Source organism: Stegodyphus dumicola, chromosome 10, assembly GCF_044657685.1.
Source record: "Stegodyphus dumicola isolate Sdum_Otavi_A_Nest chromosome 10, ASM4465768v1".
Classification (NCBI taxonomy): domain Eukaryota; kingdom Metazoa; phylum Arthropoda; class Arachnida; order Araneae; family Eresidae; genus Stegodyphus; species Stegodyphus dumicola.
In genome coordinates this window covers 93784155-93802703 of record NC_140777.1, presented here as the reverse complement: position 1 = coordinate 93802703, position 18549 = coordinate 93784155, and the positions used below count along the sequence as shown (strand labels likewise).

Below are 18549 nucleotides of genomic sequence, written 5' to 3'. Positions count from 1 at the left end.
TCCAGAGGGAGTAAAAAAAAAAAAAAAAAAAAGAAGAAGATTCGGACTGCCAGGTCAAAGTTCATCCCTCTTACTATCGTAGGAGCGTCGTCACGTCCTGGGGGGTAAAGCATGTGTTGACAATCCTGCGTTAGCCACGTGACCTGGGTTTAGTTTTTGGCAAGATGAAAATATGTTTTTAGAAGGGGGAAGAATTATTATAAGTGGGTCAGTTATCTTTGTTCTTTCATTAGAAAAGGTAAAATTGCATCTGTATTTTATGTTGATTGGCTTAGTGATCCACTAGATGCTGTGACATTTTCTGAAGTAGGTACAGCGGGATAAAAAAGGATCATATGATTTATGTTGCCCTATTAAGCAAGCAAACGAAAAATATTTTTCATGATTTATGCCAAAATATGTTGAGGAAAAGGAAGTAATCTAGTTGGTATTTGATTCCATTCACCAATCCAACAACAGCAACTTACCAAATCAATCATTTCAGATCCACGCAGTTTTTCTCCTACAAACGATGAAAAATTAAAACATGCACAATTCGGATTGCAAATCATTTAGCGCTCTCCTCCCTTTCCCTCCTGACTATACCGACTCCAATCACAAGCGAGCAATGCCGGCGACAGTGACTCCAACTGCTACTATTCCCCCCCCCACACACACAACAAACAGCTTTTCGAAAAATTTCCACTATTTCACACTTGTCCTCCCGTGCACACAAAGGCAATTAATTATACTACCTCAAACTCTAGTCTCCGTAACGAACAGAACGGAAGTTCTCCCCCTTTCATGTTTGCGATTCCATGCCCTATTTCAAGGTCATTCATGGACACAAGGAGTGAATATCACCATTTCGCAAATACAACCAGATACTACTGTCCTCGTACCAAAACCGAAGTGAGCTGAACCCTCATCGATCCTCCAGTAACGAATACCGAAATACCAAGAAGAGACGCATATTTTCGTTACAAAGTAGCGAATATCAAAAAGCACCCGTTTCGGTACAGAAGTAACGAATACCGAAAAGTACCTGTTTCATTACAGAAGTAACGAATACCGAAAAGCACTTGTTTTGGTACAGAAGTAACGAATACCAAAAAGTACCATTTCGGTACAGAAGTAACGAATACCGAAAAATAGCGATTTCGGTACTGAAGTAACGGGTACTTGGATGTACCGATTTTCAATACCCGTTACAACTAAGTACCCATTACAAAATACCCGGTTTGGTAGTACCGACTCATCACTAGTTATTTCCTTGTTTTATTTTGATTTAAAATGTAGTTTACTGAGATTGTAATTATTTTTTGTTTACCACATTATGTTCTGGATGCCATTTTACTTGGAAGGGCATTTCTCAAAAACAGAAATTGAGGGTGAAATATTTCCGGGTACCCCTTCATGAATTTTTTCAAAGGGGTGCCCTGAAATATATTTTTCCTGATCCAGCAAAGCAGCAGGGTAAGGGTAAGCAGTGTTGTGAAGAAACCCCTCCAGAAAACATTCCTGATCTCCTGTTTTGAATAGCTCTCCACAGTTTCCTCAGAGTTTCACAATAATGATTTGCATTGATTCCCGTGTCTTTTGGCGTAAAATCCACCAAAAGAACACCTTTATGATCCCAAAAGATAGTTGCCACCACCTGTTGCAATTATTATGTTGACAGAATCTGTTTGAATTTTCTCAGTCTTTTACGTGATGAAGGATGATGCCATTCAAGTGATTGATGCTTGCTCTCTGGGGTAATGCGAGACACCCAAATCTCATCAACAGTCATAATTCAATCAAGAAAGGCATCTCCATCTGTGTTATATCGTGTTAAAAAGGTCAATGCTATGCCTATTCTCTGAGTTTTATGTTAATAACTCAGTTGCTGTAAAACTCATCTACCAAAAATTTTGTTGTAGCCAAGATGCCGTGACACAATTTCACCAAGGAAAGAATGATAAATTCTGGAAATAGAATGTGCAATTTATCGAGAGTTACTTGCCTGTCTTGCAAGATTCTATTGTTCACTGCAGTCTCTAGGTCTCCTGTGATGAATGTTGCAAATTTCATTGTGTACATTGTTCTTCCATTGTTGAACATTTCACATAATTTTCTCACATTTCTTTCATTCATGAAGAGAAAGGAGAGTGAGCTATGTGGCAGAAATGCAGGAGTGGTCTTTTGCTTGAATGCAGGACCACATGGCTTAATGAACCGATGACAGAAGAATGGGAATTCTGAAGCTCATGAACAACTACAACAAATACTTAAATGAAAGTGGTATTTATGTAGTGAAGTGAAGTATGCTTCAGGAATATGACAGAATCGTTTTTACAATAAATATCGTGTTTTTCATTTTGTATAACTAAACGGTCTTTATTTTCTAGATGACCTTCTTTCATATTTTAAAACTGAATTTAAGATAAAATATATCACAATATGTCTATAAAAAGAATTGGAACTTGAAATACCAAACAGAACACCTATGAAAATGGCTTCATTGCTTGTTAATGCTTAAGAATTACTATGCCTATGGTTGCTAGTTTTGGACTTTCTGAAAAATTTCAAAACTCCTACAAGGTGGTTGGTCTAACACGTAAGCTCCAAAACAAATTCCTAGAGATAAACAATATTTAAAAGTTCACAAAAAACACAAGCACAAATACTCAACAGCTTTTTGTTACTTTTTGGTTAAAATTATATCACTTAACCTTCTTGTCTGTTTTATTTTGAGTATTTTCTCAGTGAATTCTGCTGCTAATTTTGTTTGGTTTCTTTCTGAGCAATAACTGTACATATAGCCGTGTTGCAGCTTCACTTTTGAAATTCTAGGTAGGGAACATAGTTATCTATTTAGTACTAAGAAGTGACAAGTAAACTTATTTTGCTTCACCATTACACCTTCCTTTTCTGATACTAATTAAAAAATCTTTTTGCTCCCTCTCTCCCAAGGGTTAATTTTTAAAATCAAAGTGCCAGAGACTTACAGAAGGCCATCAAAAAAGAGAAACAATAAATGAATAAATAAAAATTAAATTAATAATTAATATTATAAAAAATTAAAATTATAATAAAAATTAAATAAAATGTACTGAAATAAACAAAAATTTAATAAATTATTAAGTGAATGATGAATAGTCCAATAACAAATTAAAATACCAGATCTTCTTTTATTTGTAGATGCAAGTAAAATAACAATTTCCTACGAAAAGCTAAAAAAATAGCTTAGCTGGGCTGTGGTTGAATTAAGTCCTGAACAAACAGTATAATACAGCAATTCAAAGAATGATAGAAGAAAAGACCACTGATTTTCCAGCACACGAATGGAAAAGGTAAAACGGTTAAAGTGCCACTGTAAGAATAGACAGAATGCTAGAAACAGTAACAAACTATGGAAGGACATACGATTGCTTTGTATTTTCATACAAAATTACATTTGCCTAACTTTCCCCTTTCTACAGTTGGATGACTGTCTTTTCATCATTTCCCCTGCTGTTCACTTAATCTCAATATTCATGTGCTAGATGGAGAACAAGATGGGTTTGCTTTATTTGATTATGAAAAAGCATGCTAGTGCTATCTGCTTAAGAAAAAAGGATGCCTTTTTGGAGAACCTTCTCCTGAACGACAAAATTGACAAAAGTACAGACTAGAATTAACAAAAAGGCTAGAGGACCATACAACATCTTTATGCATCAAATAAAATAAAAAAAAGTAAAAAATATTCTAAAAAAATAATTCATATACAAAATAATTTTTGCCTGGCTCAGTATATACTCTCTTAGATATACAGGCAAAAAAGTGTTTTTTGCATTTATGTATATAATAATGCTATATATATGTTCCTAAATGTATTGTTATATGTATGTCATTATGTCCCAATATGTTATATATTAAATTTATGTTATATATTAACCTTTATGTTATATATTTACCTTTATGTTATTGCCTTTATGTTCTGTACTTATCATTATGATCTATATTTACCATTATGTATTCGAGTATGGAAGGCACCATATGTCACAACTATATTGTAATCATATGAAAAAATGTAAATATGTCTAAATTCTTTCAAAAAAATTATAATGTTCAAATAAAAAGATAGTGCAGTTGGACAATACCCACATTACCTATGGGTCTCCGCTGCACTACAACCTGAACCTGGAGAACCTTCTCAGGGAAATGGGCTCATAACCACACTACACATGCGAGAAAACTATGAAAATGCCCCTCAAACAGCCCATTCGCCGGGAATCAAACCCGTCTGCCCTTCCAGTTCTGATGTCTTTAATCCTTTAGCTCCTCCCTCTATTTTCACATCACTAGCTTATATTGATATCTACAATTATAATTGAGTTATTTTTTAATTTTGATTCTCTTTAATTTTTTTTTTTTTTTTGGTAATGTACTTTTTAATCTTAATTTAGGTATTGATATATATATATATATATATATATATACATACTATACACATTTTAAAATCACAAACAATAATAAAAGAATCTATTCCTTATGATAGTTAAATAAATAAAGATCATCATTTTCAAAAATTATACTTCATACAAAAAAACAATCCTTACTTTTATCGAATAAGATATTTATTTTTCATTTGCACCTTCTCTCTTTTTAATGTCAAACACAATTAGTGAAGAGTAACTAATTGCGTTTAGTAGGGAACAGTTAGTTTAGATACTTACTAAAGCAGGAGAATAAACTAATTAATTAGCGTAATGCAACATTTTTTAATTTTGGAATTCACTCATATAAATGGAAGAAAAAAAAAATAGCATGATTTTGCTTAAAACTCTTAATCATGAGTGAGGATGCTAAGAACTTCCTCCTATCTGTCCAAGTTTAAATCAATAATATCTTTAAAATCCTTGATTTTGAAAAATAAGCATTTCATCCAAAATAACTTCTTAACCAAAGGGCTCGGAATTTTCCATATGTATGGTACAAAGCCTTTAATCCAGACTCATCAGGACTTCGGCGATTCCGGATTAGGAGTTTTTCAGGATTATAGGTCATCAATTTAAATCTGGTAAGATGGCATGCAGAAATTATAAAATTAAAAATATGAGACCGTAATTTATGAAATAAAGAGCAATTATGATCTAAAGGGTATAAAATTAAAAAAAAAAAAAAAAAAAAAAAAGCAGCTTAATATTTGTTTATTTTATTAAACATTTCTTTCAATGTAAGTTGTTTAAGTTGCTTCATTTTATGTGATAATACTTTCTCTTTAATTCTATAAACCGACATAATTTCTTGTTCAAAGTTCCATTGTTCAAGTCCTGTAATTTCTGTGCCGAGAATACCGACTAATTTGTCAATCGAAATTTTTTCATTTTCACTAACCTCTCTGTCACTTTCTTCATGCCTTTATCCATTTTTTGCAGTAATTCCACTTTTTGTTTGATGGACATCGAAACATGCTTTCGCTTTGTAGATCCTTTGGCAGCTCCAGAATCGGACTCTTTTTGACATAATCGAAAGTTCAAGCTTACTTTTTATAAAATTGCTCTAACAGTCTGCAAAAAAAAAAAAAAAAAAAAAAAAAAAAAAAGGCCGGATCGAATTAGAAGATTAAGGAACAATGCAATCTGCAACATTAACTGAAATAGATAATTAAATAATTTTAGCCTAGCTTATACTGTCCGTTATACATTAAACACGCATGCATAAATAAATTATGCGCATGCGTAAATGTTATGTATGCGCAGAAAGTTTGTAGCTTTGAGGTCCAGATTATAGATCATTCCGGATTATGAACGTCCAGATTAAAGACTTTGTACTGTATAACATGAAGATGAGTAAATTTCTAGTAAAGAATATTTCGTGCAGACAATCCTCCAGGTAGACTGGTAGTTTTCGGGTGCCCTGCATTTAATCAAAACCCAGCCCAATCAAAATTATGACATTTTAATTAAAATTTATTTTTATATTAGATATTCAATCAAATTTGCATTCATCTCCTCAATTATTATCAAATTATTTCTTTATTATCCAAGCTTATACAGCCCAGAATTTTCACTGATTTCAGTGCCAAAGTTTTTGCTGTCCTGGAAGGCCTCTCAGTTTGCCATCTCTCTGAATATACAATTTTAAAAAAAATCTATAATGTATTATGGAAATATATTTACCTAACATGACTTCTAGGAAAATAATTAAAGCTATCTTTATAAGTAAAATTTTAATATTCCAATGTTTTAATAGTGTAAAGGCCCTTATTTTTGCGGGCCGTAATTTTCGCGAAGATTATTATATCGGTGATTTCGCGAGTTGAAAATTTCGCGAATTTTATATGAACAGAACCGAAAGTTGAAAAATTTCAAAACAACCTAAGTAAAATTGAGAAAGTTGGCAAAAAAAAGTATTTCACTTTCACGAGGCTTAAATTTTCACGATTACGACGGGCTCGCGAAAATAAGGGCCTTTACGGTACATAATGTTGCTTTTTTTTTTTTTTTTTTTTTTTGTGTGTGTGTCCAAAGGGGCTTTGTTCCTGAAGGACTATTTTTTGCAATTTTGCATTGAATCACTACAAACGGCGAATCACCATTCAAACTGTTGCCACCAAATGTTAAAGTCCTGCATTATATTTGAAGAAATTAAATCATTAAAAATCTGCATAAATGTATATATGTTTCTCGCACTGCATAAAACAATGGTAACTAGAGCCATCACATTTTGAATAATGTAATCCTCCTGCGAATATGGGCAACTGGAAGCCTAAATTTGGAATTTGTTATACAGTCAAAAGTTGTTAATCCGGACACCCATAATCCAGAATGATCTATAATCCGGACCTCAAAGCTACAAACTTTCTGCGCATGCATCAACGCATAATGCGTTCACGCCCGCGTATAATACTTTTAGGCATGCGTGTAATACCTTTATGCATGCACATAAACGTGTACGCATGTGCGTTTAATGTATAACGGATGGTATTAGCTAAGCTAATATTATCTAATTATCTATTTCAGTTAATGTTACAGATTGCGTTGTTCCTTAATCTTCGAACTGGATCCGGCTTATTATTTTTTGCAGACTGTTAGAGCAATTTTATAAAAGTAAGCTTGAACTTTCGATTATGTCAAATAGAATTTACGATGCTGGAGCTACCAAAGGATCTACAAAGCGAAACCATGTTTCGATGTCCATCAAACAAAAAGTGGAATTGCGGCAAAAAATGGATAAAGGCATATCCTTTGTTTCTTTAACCATTCCGAAATTTGTTTATCAATTTCAAGCTGCTCTGGGGGTGAAGGGAATGTCACGGCGCGCAATTAACTGGAAGTCGATCTGTCAGCACTATCCTTATTTTCAGGGAAGATGTTTTTATTTTATTTGGCTTATAATTCATTACTAAATGTAGTATTTCATCTTGATGTACTCTGTCTTTGATATAATTTAAATCAAATTCATTATAAATATCACGTATACACATCAAATAGTTTTCTGGTTGCAATTTTCTAATTTCGACTGTGCGTAATGTATGCTTTACGCATGCGCGCGTTGAAAAAATGTTTAATAAAGTAAACAAATAAATATGAAGCTTTTTTTTTTTTTTGTAAATTTTGATACCCTTTAGATCATAATTGCTCTTTATTTCATAAATTACGGTTTCATATTTTTAATTTTATAATTTCTGCACGCTATCTTACCAGATTCAAACTGATGATCTATAATCCTGAAAAATCGATAATCCGGAATCGCCGAAGTCCCACGATTCCAGATTAGACTTTTGACTGTATTTTCATATTTTGTAAAATTTTAATGAATTTTTGATTAACAAACTCAAGGATTTCAAAGCGAGAAATGGCAATGTTGCATAGAAAAAACATTTTTATCTCCACCGCGTGATACTGTATATTTGAAATTCTAAAGATATGCTATTTTTAAAATTATTTTGCGAGATTGCTCTTGAACTGAATTTTATAGTTTAAAAGCAAAGAACATAATATTTAATAAATAAAGCACAAAATGTTTTAAAAAATGCCCCTTTGGATGTAATTTTAAATCTGAAACCTTTCAGATTTTATTTATTTATCTATTTTCAAATTAGAAATTGAATATCAAACAGCATGGTAACTTTTATGCTGACATTATGCTTGGCAATGATTAGACTTCTTCAAACAATGCAATGTTGGTAACGAGAAATTTAAAAGAAATTCTCTTCTATATATGGGGAAAAAAGATTTTTTGGTACTTTGGGTTATCCCATCGACCATTTTTGTATTTTGGGGTTATCCTGTCGACCAATTTCGCGAAACCTGATGTTATCATTAAAAGGTAGCTTCTACACCAATAACCACAAATAACTGCGTAATCCTTGACTACACAAGTTAGTTTTCTTTAGTGTGTTGAAATATACTGCCTTTTTTTTTTTTTGCCTAGCACTGAAGAGAGTGCAGTGGCATATTTTCAAGATTATGGAACCTTTTCTTCTAAGAAAATGTGCATTAATGACCATGATACGATGGTGTATATTAAAGCTGATAATCAATGGCAGTGCAAAGCAAGACACATATCACATACACTGTTCGTAGCCAGAATACGACATGAAAAGAAACATTTCTCAGACAACAAAACCTATGTAGCTGGGTTAACATCTTTGCTTGGCAAACAGATTTGAAAGCCAAACAGGAATTAGTTCTTGCTCAGAATGACAAAAGAGACATTTGCTTTCAAATTCCGTGTATATACAAAATATATTTTGTAATTATTTTAATACTGTTGGGCCAGTGCCGTGGCAAAATGATATGTGTATATTACATTAATTGTTACTTTAAAAATTGTATATATGTTTACTCCAGGGGTGGCCCAAGAGTGATGCGTAGCGCAGGGAGAAAATTATGCCACATGTGCATGACGTCATGTGGGTGACAGTCGTTAGCTCTTGGCATTTGTTTACATTCGTTGCATCAACAGTTTGATTTGATTTGTGTTATTAATTTGCTATTATACCTAGTCGGAAGTGGCAAATTGTGCTATAGTGTTGTATCAGAACTATACACGCCAATACGTTTTTCGGCAGAAAACACTCTTTACAACCAGATAAAATAACTAACTATTTTTTTAATGAATTTATGTAGTTTTCATACATAACTATGATGTAATTATCATAATCTTCATTTTGTGAATGAGACTTACATCATAGTGAGATATTTAAACTCAGTGTCATGTTTACCAATACTGAGTATCTGAATGATTAGTTGATAAATTCGCTTATCCAACTTCATTCACATGTTTTGGTTACTTTCTTTACATCCCAAACGTAATTCTATGTATTGAAAAAATGTCTGGGTTAGGCATTGCGAATTTTGGATTGGATTATTCAAATATGACAAGGCACACGAGGGCTATCTGCCTAAAGGGAGGGATGCCTTCGTTGGAGGACTTCTAAGGGAATCTCACTAACTAAAAAGTAAATGAAATTACTTTCCACGCCTTCCTCCTTGGAGCATTCTCATATTTCAAGCTTTCTCTTTTCATTCATAGTATCATTTGGAATTCATGGTAGTTAGCAAGTAGCGTGCTTGAAATGAAAAAATACAAAAGCTTTTAGGTACAACTCTGATAAACACCCTAATTTCACCAAATGTGGCGATATGTGTTTTGCGCTGGTTTTTGGCGCGATTGCGTGTTGTATGGCAACCATGTCGATGTTGAAAAATCTTTTGGTGGAGTAGTTTAATTGCTAGTTGGTTCGTGTCGCGTGTGTTTTTGAAATGGCCTATGTTGCGATGAAAGACGTGGTGGGAAGGTTTCAGCCGCATATTTTAGATTGTGTGCAGAGTAAATTTAGTATGAAAAGGTACGATGTTGGAGTTGTTAACGAGTCTTTTGTTCACGGATGTATTTATGGGGATCGTAGTGTATTTTTGGAATTTTTGTGGGAGTCGGGACTTTGAAAACGGAGTTTGACGTGTCCGAAATGCGGAGCTGATATGAGAACTCGGACGAAAAATGGTGTTTCTGATAGACTTGTGTGGGTTTGCAGTAAAATTGTTGCTAATAAAGTATGTGGGTGTCAGCGGAGTTTAAGGTTTGGATCTTGGTTTTCGTGTAGCAAGTTAACATTGGAGGAAGTTTTTATTGTTACTTTCGAAATTTTGAATCGTAGGAAGGCATGTGATATAGCAAAATCGTGAAAGTTTTCTTCACAGACAATGTGTGACTGGCGAAATTTTATTAACGAATGTATTTTGGACTTTGTATGCTCTGTATCTGAGAAGATAGGGGGGAAAAGATATTTCTGCTTTTTAAAGAAGCTTTCACTATGGTAAATGCATCTTATTTTATTGTTTTTATTTTGTAGAATGTTGTATTCATTGTTTTTTGTACGAATTTCTCTTTTTATTGTTGTTTTTTGAATTGTCTGAAATTTATTTTAGTTTATTTTCTTGATTTGTTTTTAGTGTAGATTATGCAATTCGTAGATGTTTTTTAAAGTTGAAACAGAACGCTGTGTACATGGTATTCTTTGAAATTTATTGTTATGTTAATTTATTAAAGCGAGGTGTGCGTAGTTCGTAGATTCGTTCGTTGCCTACAGTGTGCCATTCGTAGATGTTTTTTTAAGTTAACACATGTCGCTGTGTACGTTGATTCTTGTCAAATATTTTTGGTTAGAAACTCTACGTTTTTGCTATCTAAATTTTTTGTTTTTGTTTCGGATTTTTAGCTTAAATCGTGTGTTCAAAACGTAGTTTTTGCATGTGTGAAAACCGTGTTTTTGGAGACATTTTAGGCTTAAAGTTCGAAATGTAGACAAAAAATTTGGATAGTAATATGGCAGCGTGAAGTTTCTTGCCAGGGCGCATATCAGAGTAGTTCCAGCTTTTAAACTGAAAATCGTAAAATTTGCACAGAGAAATGGAAAACGAACAGCAGGAAGAGTATTTAAGGTGGACAAAAAGTATTCGCGCAATTGGAGCAAACTGCGTGATCAAATGGTGGCTATAAACAAAACAAGACGTGCGTTCCATGGTTCAAAATGCAAGTTTCCGAACTTAGAAAAAACAAGTAGTTGCATATGTTCGTGATATGCATGCTCAAAGGTACGCAGTAACACAGCAAATGAGCCCTATAAGAGCGCTTGCTGCGGCACGTGAAGAAGACATTCCTACACTGCAAATTTCTACATCGCGTGAAGGCTAACTGCGGGGAATGATGAAACGAAATGGATTTTCCTGCAGTGCGTCAGAACAGACTTTTTAAAAAAATAATGTGTGCAAGATTTTTAAAGAATCAATGTTTATTTAATTTGTGTAAAATTAAATATAAAAGTTGCAAGTGTTGGTTAATTTGTGCCTCTATATTGTACTCCTATGCAAACTAACATGCGCCGAGTGTTGATAAAGTAAATGGGTAATTTATATTATTATATATATAGATGGGTGTGTGGTGTGTGTGATTATGGCAAAGCCTCGAGGGCTATCTGCCTAAGAGGAGGGATGCCTTCGTGGAGGACTTTCTAAGGGAAACTGGCTCGTATGCACGTTACACATGGGGAAAACCACGAAAACACCCATGCAGCCAGCCCGTTCGCGGGATTCGAACCTCGGACCGAACTACCAGTGTTCAGCGACGTTACCGCTCGGCCGCTGGTGGGCCTATATATATAGATGGGAGAAAGCAAGTTTGTAAATTTTAGATAGCTATTAAACAACTTTAAATTTGATACCTTTATTACTTATGCCATTTTCTTCCACTTAGAACTTAACTTGGCTGTTTGAAATGAAATTAACACCCAAAATTACTCACGAGAAAAAGCGTGACATTTGAGCGACCCGTGTGATGTCCGCATTTGCATTTTAGCGATGTAATTTTAGTAAAAAAAGTTCGGACATTAAATGAGCATATACAGTATGTTTAGCGATGGGTCAAAAATATTTATTTTATCTCCCAAAACATTAAATATTTTATAAAGGTTCAAAATAAAAATTTCTTAGAACTAGCATTTGTTAAAATTTTTCATGTGTATACTGTGTGTTGTCGCCAATAAAGTCTGCTTGGGGAGATTTGCGCCAGCGAAACGGAAAAGTACTGATGAATTTAACCCTTGACTTCGCTTTTTCTATATTTTCGCTTTCGGGTGAGTGATGTGATTGCATCCTAATTGACTTATATACCATGAATGGCGTTAGGGCATAAAATTAAACTATCTGGTAAAAATTAGGGCATAAAACTGAACTATCTGGTAAAAATTCTGTGTAATTGTATGCCAGTATTGAAAGAAACAATCTGATAAGAAATGGCTGCTACTTGTTTTGAAAATTAGGCATAAAAGGTTGTAAAGTTGCGCGCCTCCAACTTGCATGCAACCAAGAGGTGACTGTTGAAACTGGATAAATGACAGAGTCTTGCTAAGGGTTTATGTCCCTTTTTATTCAACGTAATAAATTACAAGTGCGTGCTCTTGACGCTCACAAACTACGCCAACTCGGCGGTAAAATAAAAATAAGAATCTGAAAAGAAACTAATAACAAGACTCTAACTACGAGGCTCTCTAAAAGTAACTAACCTCACCGCGTTTTACAATACCGCTGCTAATTCAGCAAACTTTGAAATATCACGTTGAACGATTAACAATTCTCCAAGGCAAGCACACAGGCCGAAATGCGGGGTTCTTCAATTTCTGGCAAACTACCTCCTCACTCGTGAAGTATGAACAGCACACCTCGAACTCGTTTCCTTTCTATTTAACTCAGAATACTTCCGCTGATAATTTGAATCCTTGCGTGTTCTACTAAAAATTTACATACTCTGGCATTGGCAGTTCCAGGGGAAAGTAAGGCTTGACAGGAAAGATAGTTTAAACTTAAAATAAATATAAACCCTACAAGGTTACCAGCAAGGATATTTCATTTGGCGACTTTATCGCCTGCATTGGCAAAATTGAAAAGTAGTAAAAAAACTAATGGATACACTTTAATAAAAATTTAGGAACAGCTATATTTTATGACAAAAGTACTCAAAAGGAGAAGAATAACTATATAAGTTATAAGCACTCTCACAGTTCTAAAATATTTGGGCGGTCATATAGGCCTCAGCTCTGTGTTTAAGGGATATATAACTTCTTGAATACAACATACTCAATGGTAGGACTTAAGTACTTCTTAGCTCATTTTTTATTTAAAAAATATATCTTACAGCTAGTAATACTTACAGCTACAATGAGAAAACTTAGCAGTACTATTAAATAGTAGGAACTGCATTCTGGAATCAGTATTTTTAGATTAAACTGCAGAAATTTGTAAGGGCTAAATTTCCACATATCTGTTTCATCTTCCTTAACAGTACTTAAAAAAAATTCAAAAATATTTCTCACTCAGTATTGAGGTCATAATTTAATTTATATTTATATTTTTCATTTGAAAAGTGACACTGTAATAAATGCAGAGCATAAATTTGAAGCTAATAAAATCTTACAATTTATTTAAACACTTTATAGACTATAAAAAAACAATTCTCCCCTTAATTCAGTTTTGTAAGAAAATGTTTACCTTATGCTTTTTAAGCTGTCTTCAGTTTCTTCTTTTTGCATGACAACTCGCAACTAGTCTCTATGAAATTATGTTTCAACATATAAATGCCAAGAGGCACCCCTCTAGCTATGCCACTTTAGGGTAAACGGTTAATCTTCGGATTATGGTAACTTGGCGATTTTTTGGTGAAAATTTGGTGACCAACCCTGCTACAGCAACCTGCTAGTTTTGTTTTGGATGCCATTTTGTTTTCACGAAGTAAAGGTTTTTTGGTACTTTTCCGTTTTGCCGGCGCAAATCTCGCCAAGCAGACTTTGTTGGCGACAACATACAGTATACACATAAAAAATGTTAACAAACATTAATTCTAAGAATTTTTTATTTTGAAGGCATAAACATTTTATTATGGTTTAAAATTTTGTAAAAAGCCAATAAATTTATAAAAAGGCATTAGTTTAAGAATTTATTATGCTTTCATGTTTCAAAATCTTGATTCACTGATTCGTATCACGGGAGCCCAAGTGATCATAACCCGTAAACTACGCTACAAAAATCTATCGGTACTTATGTATTATCGCAACCAGGTTGGCGCGATTTGTAAGTTTGAGTAAAAAAGTATGAATAGAAAGAAAATGTACATTTATTAATTACACATAATTTTAATACAGTTTTTTATATTATTTTGTTTTAAAATATAAAATAGCAATTAAACCCTTCCGGTTTCGAATTTGAATAAGTTGCAGAATTATTTTTTTGGCGGAAATCTTTTGGCTAATACTTTTAGCACTGATTGAAAACCGTAGTCGCCATAACCATGTACACGTCGACTTATTTTTACTTCAAAAACATCCCAGAATTGCACAAAAATTGCATTGCGCACACTCTTGACTTTATCCATCTACACTGCTATTTTCTCATAAATTACAAAAATTTGCACAAAAATGCAGGAAAATTTTGTGAATCTCCACATGCTCTTTTTACAAAACTACGTATAACACGTAGGGTTGCCGTAAGTAGGGTCGCCAAATTTGGCAATTTATGCGAATTTTGGCCTGGTTGCGTTAATACGTAAGTACCAATCTATCTACATTAATTTCAAGTTAAATCTTAATTTGGAATACAAGTTTAAATGCAAGAATTATTTCAATTTATACGAATAGCTTACTCAGAAATTATGTAAAACCGCAGTGCTTTACTTCGCTAGTGCATTCTCATTAGAATTGATGAATTTAATCCTTGATTTTGCCTTTTCTTCATTTTCGGGTGAGCAGCGTGACTGCACTCTAATTGACTTAATTACCGTGGATGGTCCTAGGCCATAAAATTTAACTATCTTGTAAAAATTATATGTAATTGTATGCCAGTATTGAAAGAAACAATCAATCTGATAAGAAACGGCTACGACTTGTTTTTAAATGAGGCGTAAAAGGTTACCAGCGAAGATATTCCGTTTGGCATCAGTTGTACCATTGTTGGCGACTTTATTGTTTGCGCCGGCAAAACGGAAAAGTACCGGCTTTTTTTATTTATTTATTTTTTTAAAATTTTTTTTTTTTTTTAAACTCAACATTTTTTCCAACAATCTGCTAGCCAATTTATGCTTATACTAGAACTTTTATGGAACAAAAATGCTTAATCATGACAAAGATTAGGTGTGAAATTGGGAGAAAGTGCAGAACCGCAAACTGCTTGCCGCGTTTTTAAGAATTGCATATACACGGTATCCATGTACACGTCAATCTATTTTCACTTAATGCACAAAATTGCACAAAAATGGCATTGCACACATTCTTGACTTTATCCATGTACAATGCTAAAGTCCTAGCTAGTAACCTTTATTGCCTTACCAAAATGTCGCCAAACTAACTGTTACCATATTCCAAAGATTAGCTGGGTAAAATTTTAGAAAAAGGAAATTTTCATTCTACAAAGGTATTACAGTCATAAGCACCTCTATGTATATATAAATTTAAACAAATTTAAATTCTTAACAAATACGTATAAAAGTAAAAAGTAAAAGAGCAAATTTAAATTCTAAAAAAAGAAAAAAGCCAAAATAATTTTAAAATATGCAAACATGTAAAAGATTTAATTCTCAAACTAATCTACAATATCATTTAAATTCAGAAGCATAAGCAAATCAAGTGCAAAATCTATCCATGAAAATAAATCTACTAATTTAATAAATTAAACAATTTTTTTAAAAAATGCATATGTGAAGAATGATCATAGAGTAGGCAGTCTATATATATATATATATAGATTATTCAGAATTTGGGAAGCACTTCTGCAGAGAACCCGGTAAATGTAAACATCGCCAACTTTGGCGATAAAAGTTCAAACCTGGTAACCCAGCGCATTTATCCTATTCGCTTGTTCGAAGTTTGCAACCATTCCTCTTGGGATCATTTTGTTGAATTATCACTGTCGTTGTTCGCATTTGCAGATTCATATTATTCTTCTCTTATTTATTATTATTTTTTCTGAAATTTTTAACAACGAATAGATAGAAATATTTTCGTAGATAGATGCCGGTTCTCGGTTCGGGATGAAAGGAAGAAAATACGGCGGGAGGGGTGAATGCTAATTTGTAACACGGCTGTTCACATTGTGTTCTTAATTGTTAACAGCTCTAAGAACCAGCAATTTAAATAACTAAGTAATGCTTTTATTTTTATTATTGGTTATTGTCATCTAAAATTATGAGAATAAATCAATTTTCTGGCGTAAAATTCTAACAAGATAATATATTGTTAATGCTTTTCTAACAATAACCTTTCAAAGGATGGCAAGTGTGACATAAATAGATGATTAAGTTGAAATAAAAAAGATTATTGATTATCTAAGATGACAGAATAGTTTGATGCATCACCATGGTCATCAAAATTAGCAAACCACTGCTGGTGTAATGAATATATTGTTCTCTGTGTTAACTGGAATTTAAGACAATTTTTTTTTTTTTGTTTATCAAGTTTAACAGGTTAATTTCAGTACATTATTACTAATTTATATTTTTCAAATGAATTTTTATTTCCGTTATAAATGCTTATATATTGTCTTATACTTAATATATTCTTTTCTGTGCTAACTTGAATTTAATACAATTTTCGTATATCATGCTTAACAAGTTAGTTTTACATCTACATGCTCATTATCTGTGAATTTTTACTACCATATGCTTAATATATTGTTTTGTCTGCTAACTTGAATTTACATGCACTAAAAATCACGTTTACAAAATATCACGTTTGCGGCTCGGCTCATCGTCGATGAACCACGAGCTTGGCGAGTAAAAATGCAACGGCGCCAACGGGTTCTCTGTGGATGAAAACCCAGAATTTGTACCAAAGCATCAAGAAACTAAGCTCATCCAGCAAGCAGACAATTTTACCTGGCCATCACAATTATTGAAAGAATACATATCTGATTAATTATATATACTGAATAATAGATGATACATATACAATTAGGTCACTGCATACATGAAAAGCATACCTGAAGTATTCTCAGCAGGATCAAACAACTGACCACAAGATCTGTTATAACACTGCAACTTTGTATCACCAGATGACATGTTACTATAAGCAAAATAAAGTTAAAACTTTTAAAATTCAGCAAAAAAACTGAAGCAATAAATTAAAGAACTGCACAAACTAAAAATTCGACGATAATAAAAGTATGTTAACTCTTTACACTCTGTGAACAGTATCCACAAACTAAGCAATATTTTGCCTAAAAAGGGGTTAAAACACCAAATGATTTAAAATGTTTCGAAAAATTTACAAGTAAAAACATCACTTATTGATACATAAACAGAGATTTTCGGCAGAACTAATACAATGTATTATACGTATACAAACACTGTTAAATGGAAATATGAAATACTATTTAAGAATCGAAATTCTTATCAAATTGGAATTGTTGGCATCAGGAATGCGGGATTATATAACAAATTTAATACACAATTAGTAAATTATATTCAAATTCTGAAACTTCATTAGTTTTTAAATTATAATATTAGAAGTTTACAAACTACTATATTAAGAAAAGTCTTTAAAAATGAAATTTCCATCCTTTAAAAACTACCGGTTTATTATTTCAAATTCTGGTAATATCAAAGCAGCAACACTAGCGCCCTTACAATATGAAACAAAACTTACAAGTATAAATTTTAATTTATATTCGCAGATTTCTACGCAATCCAGGCGCAAAACGAAAAACACAAACTAAGTAAATTAACGCACGTTATATCAAGCACACAGACAGACAGACAAATTAAACAGATGTCTTGTTTTGCACCCACTACGTCTTTCTGCAACGATGGGCGAAAAATCAATCTTAGGTGCGAACTGCGGTGCTTAACCACCAGGGTGCCTGGGCGCCATAGCCCTACCCCTCATCGAATAACATGATAAAAGTTTCGAATTATGAGAAATATAACTGAATGTGCTAAATAATTAAATGAGCAAGAGTTTAAATTCATAATTGCTAATAGTTAAGTACATATTTTTTCTCTTAAGTACCTAATTACTAATCCATACATAATTAACTATTTTTTAACAACTATTTCACAGAAGAATAGGAAAGGCATATAGAAAGGGGGGCAATTTCGGTTTCCAGAGCAGAGTAAAAAGAACTTCGTATTGTTTTATACGAGTTCAAAAGGCCTGGAAAAAAAATTGGGACAAAATAAACTAAAAAATAAATGGTTCATAGTAGTAAGAGGAGAAAGGAAAGAATAAAAAAAATGGGCCTGGAGAGGAAAAGGAAGAGAAGTAGAAAATATCTTGATATGTTATAGCGTCCATTGGTGTGTGTGTGTGTGTATGGATGTGTCAAAAACCGGCTCTTCCCCAAGGGAAAAAAAACCTCCTCCGATTAGGAATGTAACGTGAAGTAAACAAAATTAACATAAGTTTGGAATATATAGGTACTCTAGAGTAATTTTGTAAATGAGCATATAAAGGAGTTTTAGTATGTAACTTATAAGGTATATAATATATCATATAATTTTGAGCACCACTGGGAAGACAAGGCATGCTAATATTAAGAAAACCTTACGGGTAAATAT

The 18549-nt window shown here is 33.0% G+C and overlaps 1 protein-coding gene across 1 annotated transcript in view; it reads right to left on the bottom strand.

Moving 5' to 3' along the window:
• The window catches only part of mora (cysteine and histidine rich domain containing protein), an 85099-nt gene extending 67322 nt beyond the window's left edge, over positions 1-17777 (bottom strand). The window contains exons 1-2 of the mRNA XM_085825260.1: positions 17639-17777; positions 16974-17056 (exon numbers count right to left, since the gene is read on the bottom strand). Coding sequence (XP_085681386.1) covers positions 16974-17052 — 79 coding nt within the window. The 5' untranslated portion in view covers positions 17053-17056; positions 17639-17777. The remainder of the gene's footprint in view (positions 1-16973; positions 17057-17638) is intronic.
• Positions 17778-18549: the final 772 nt, after the last annotated feature.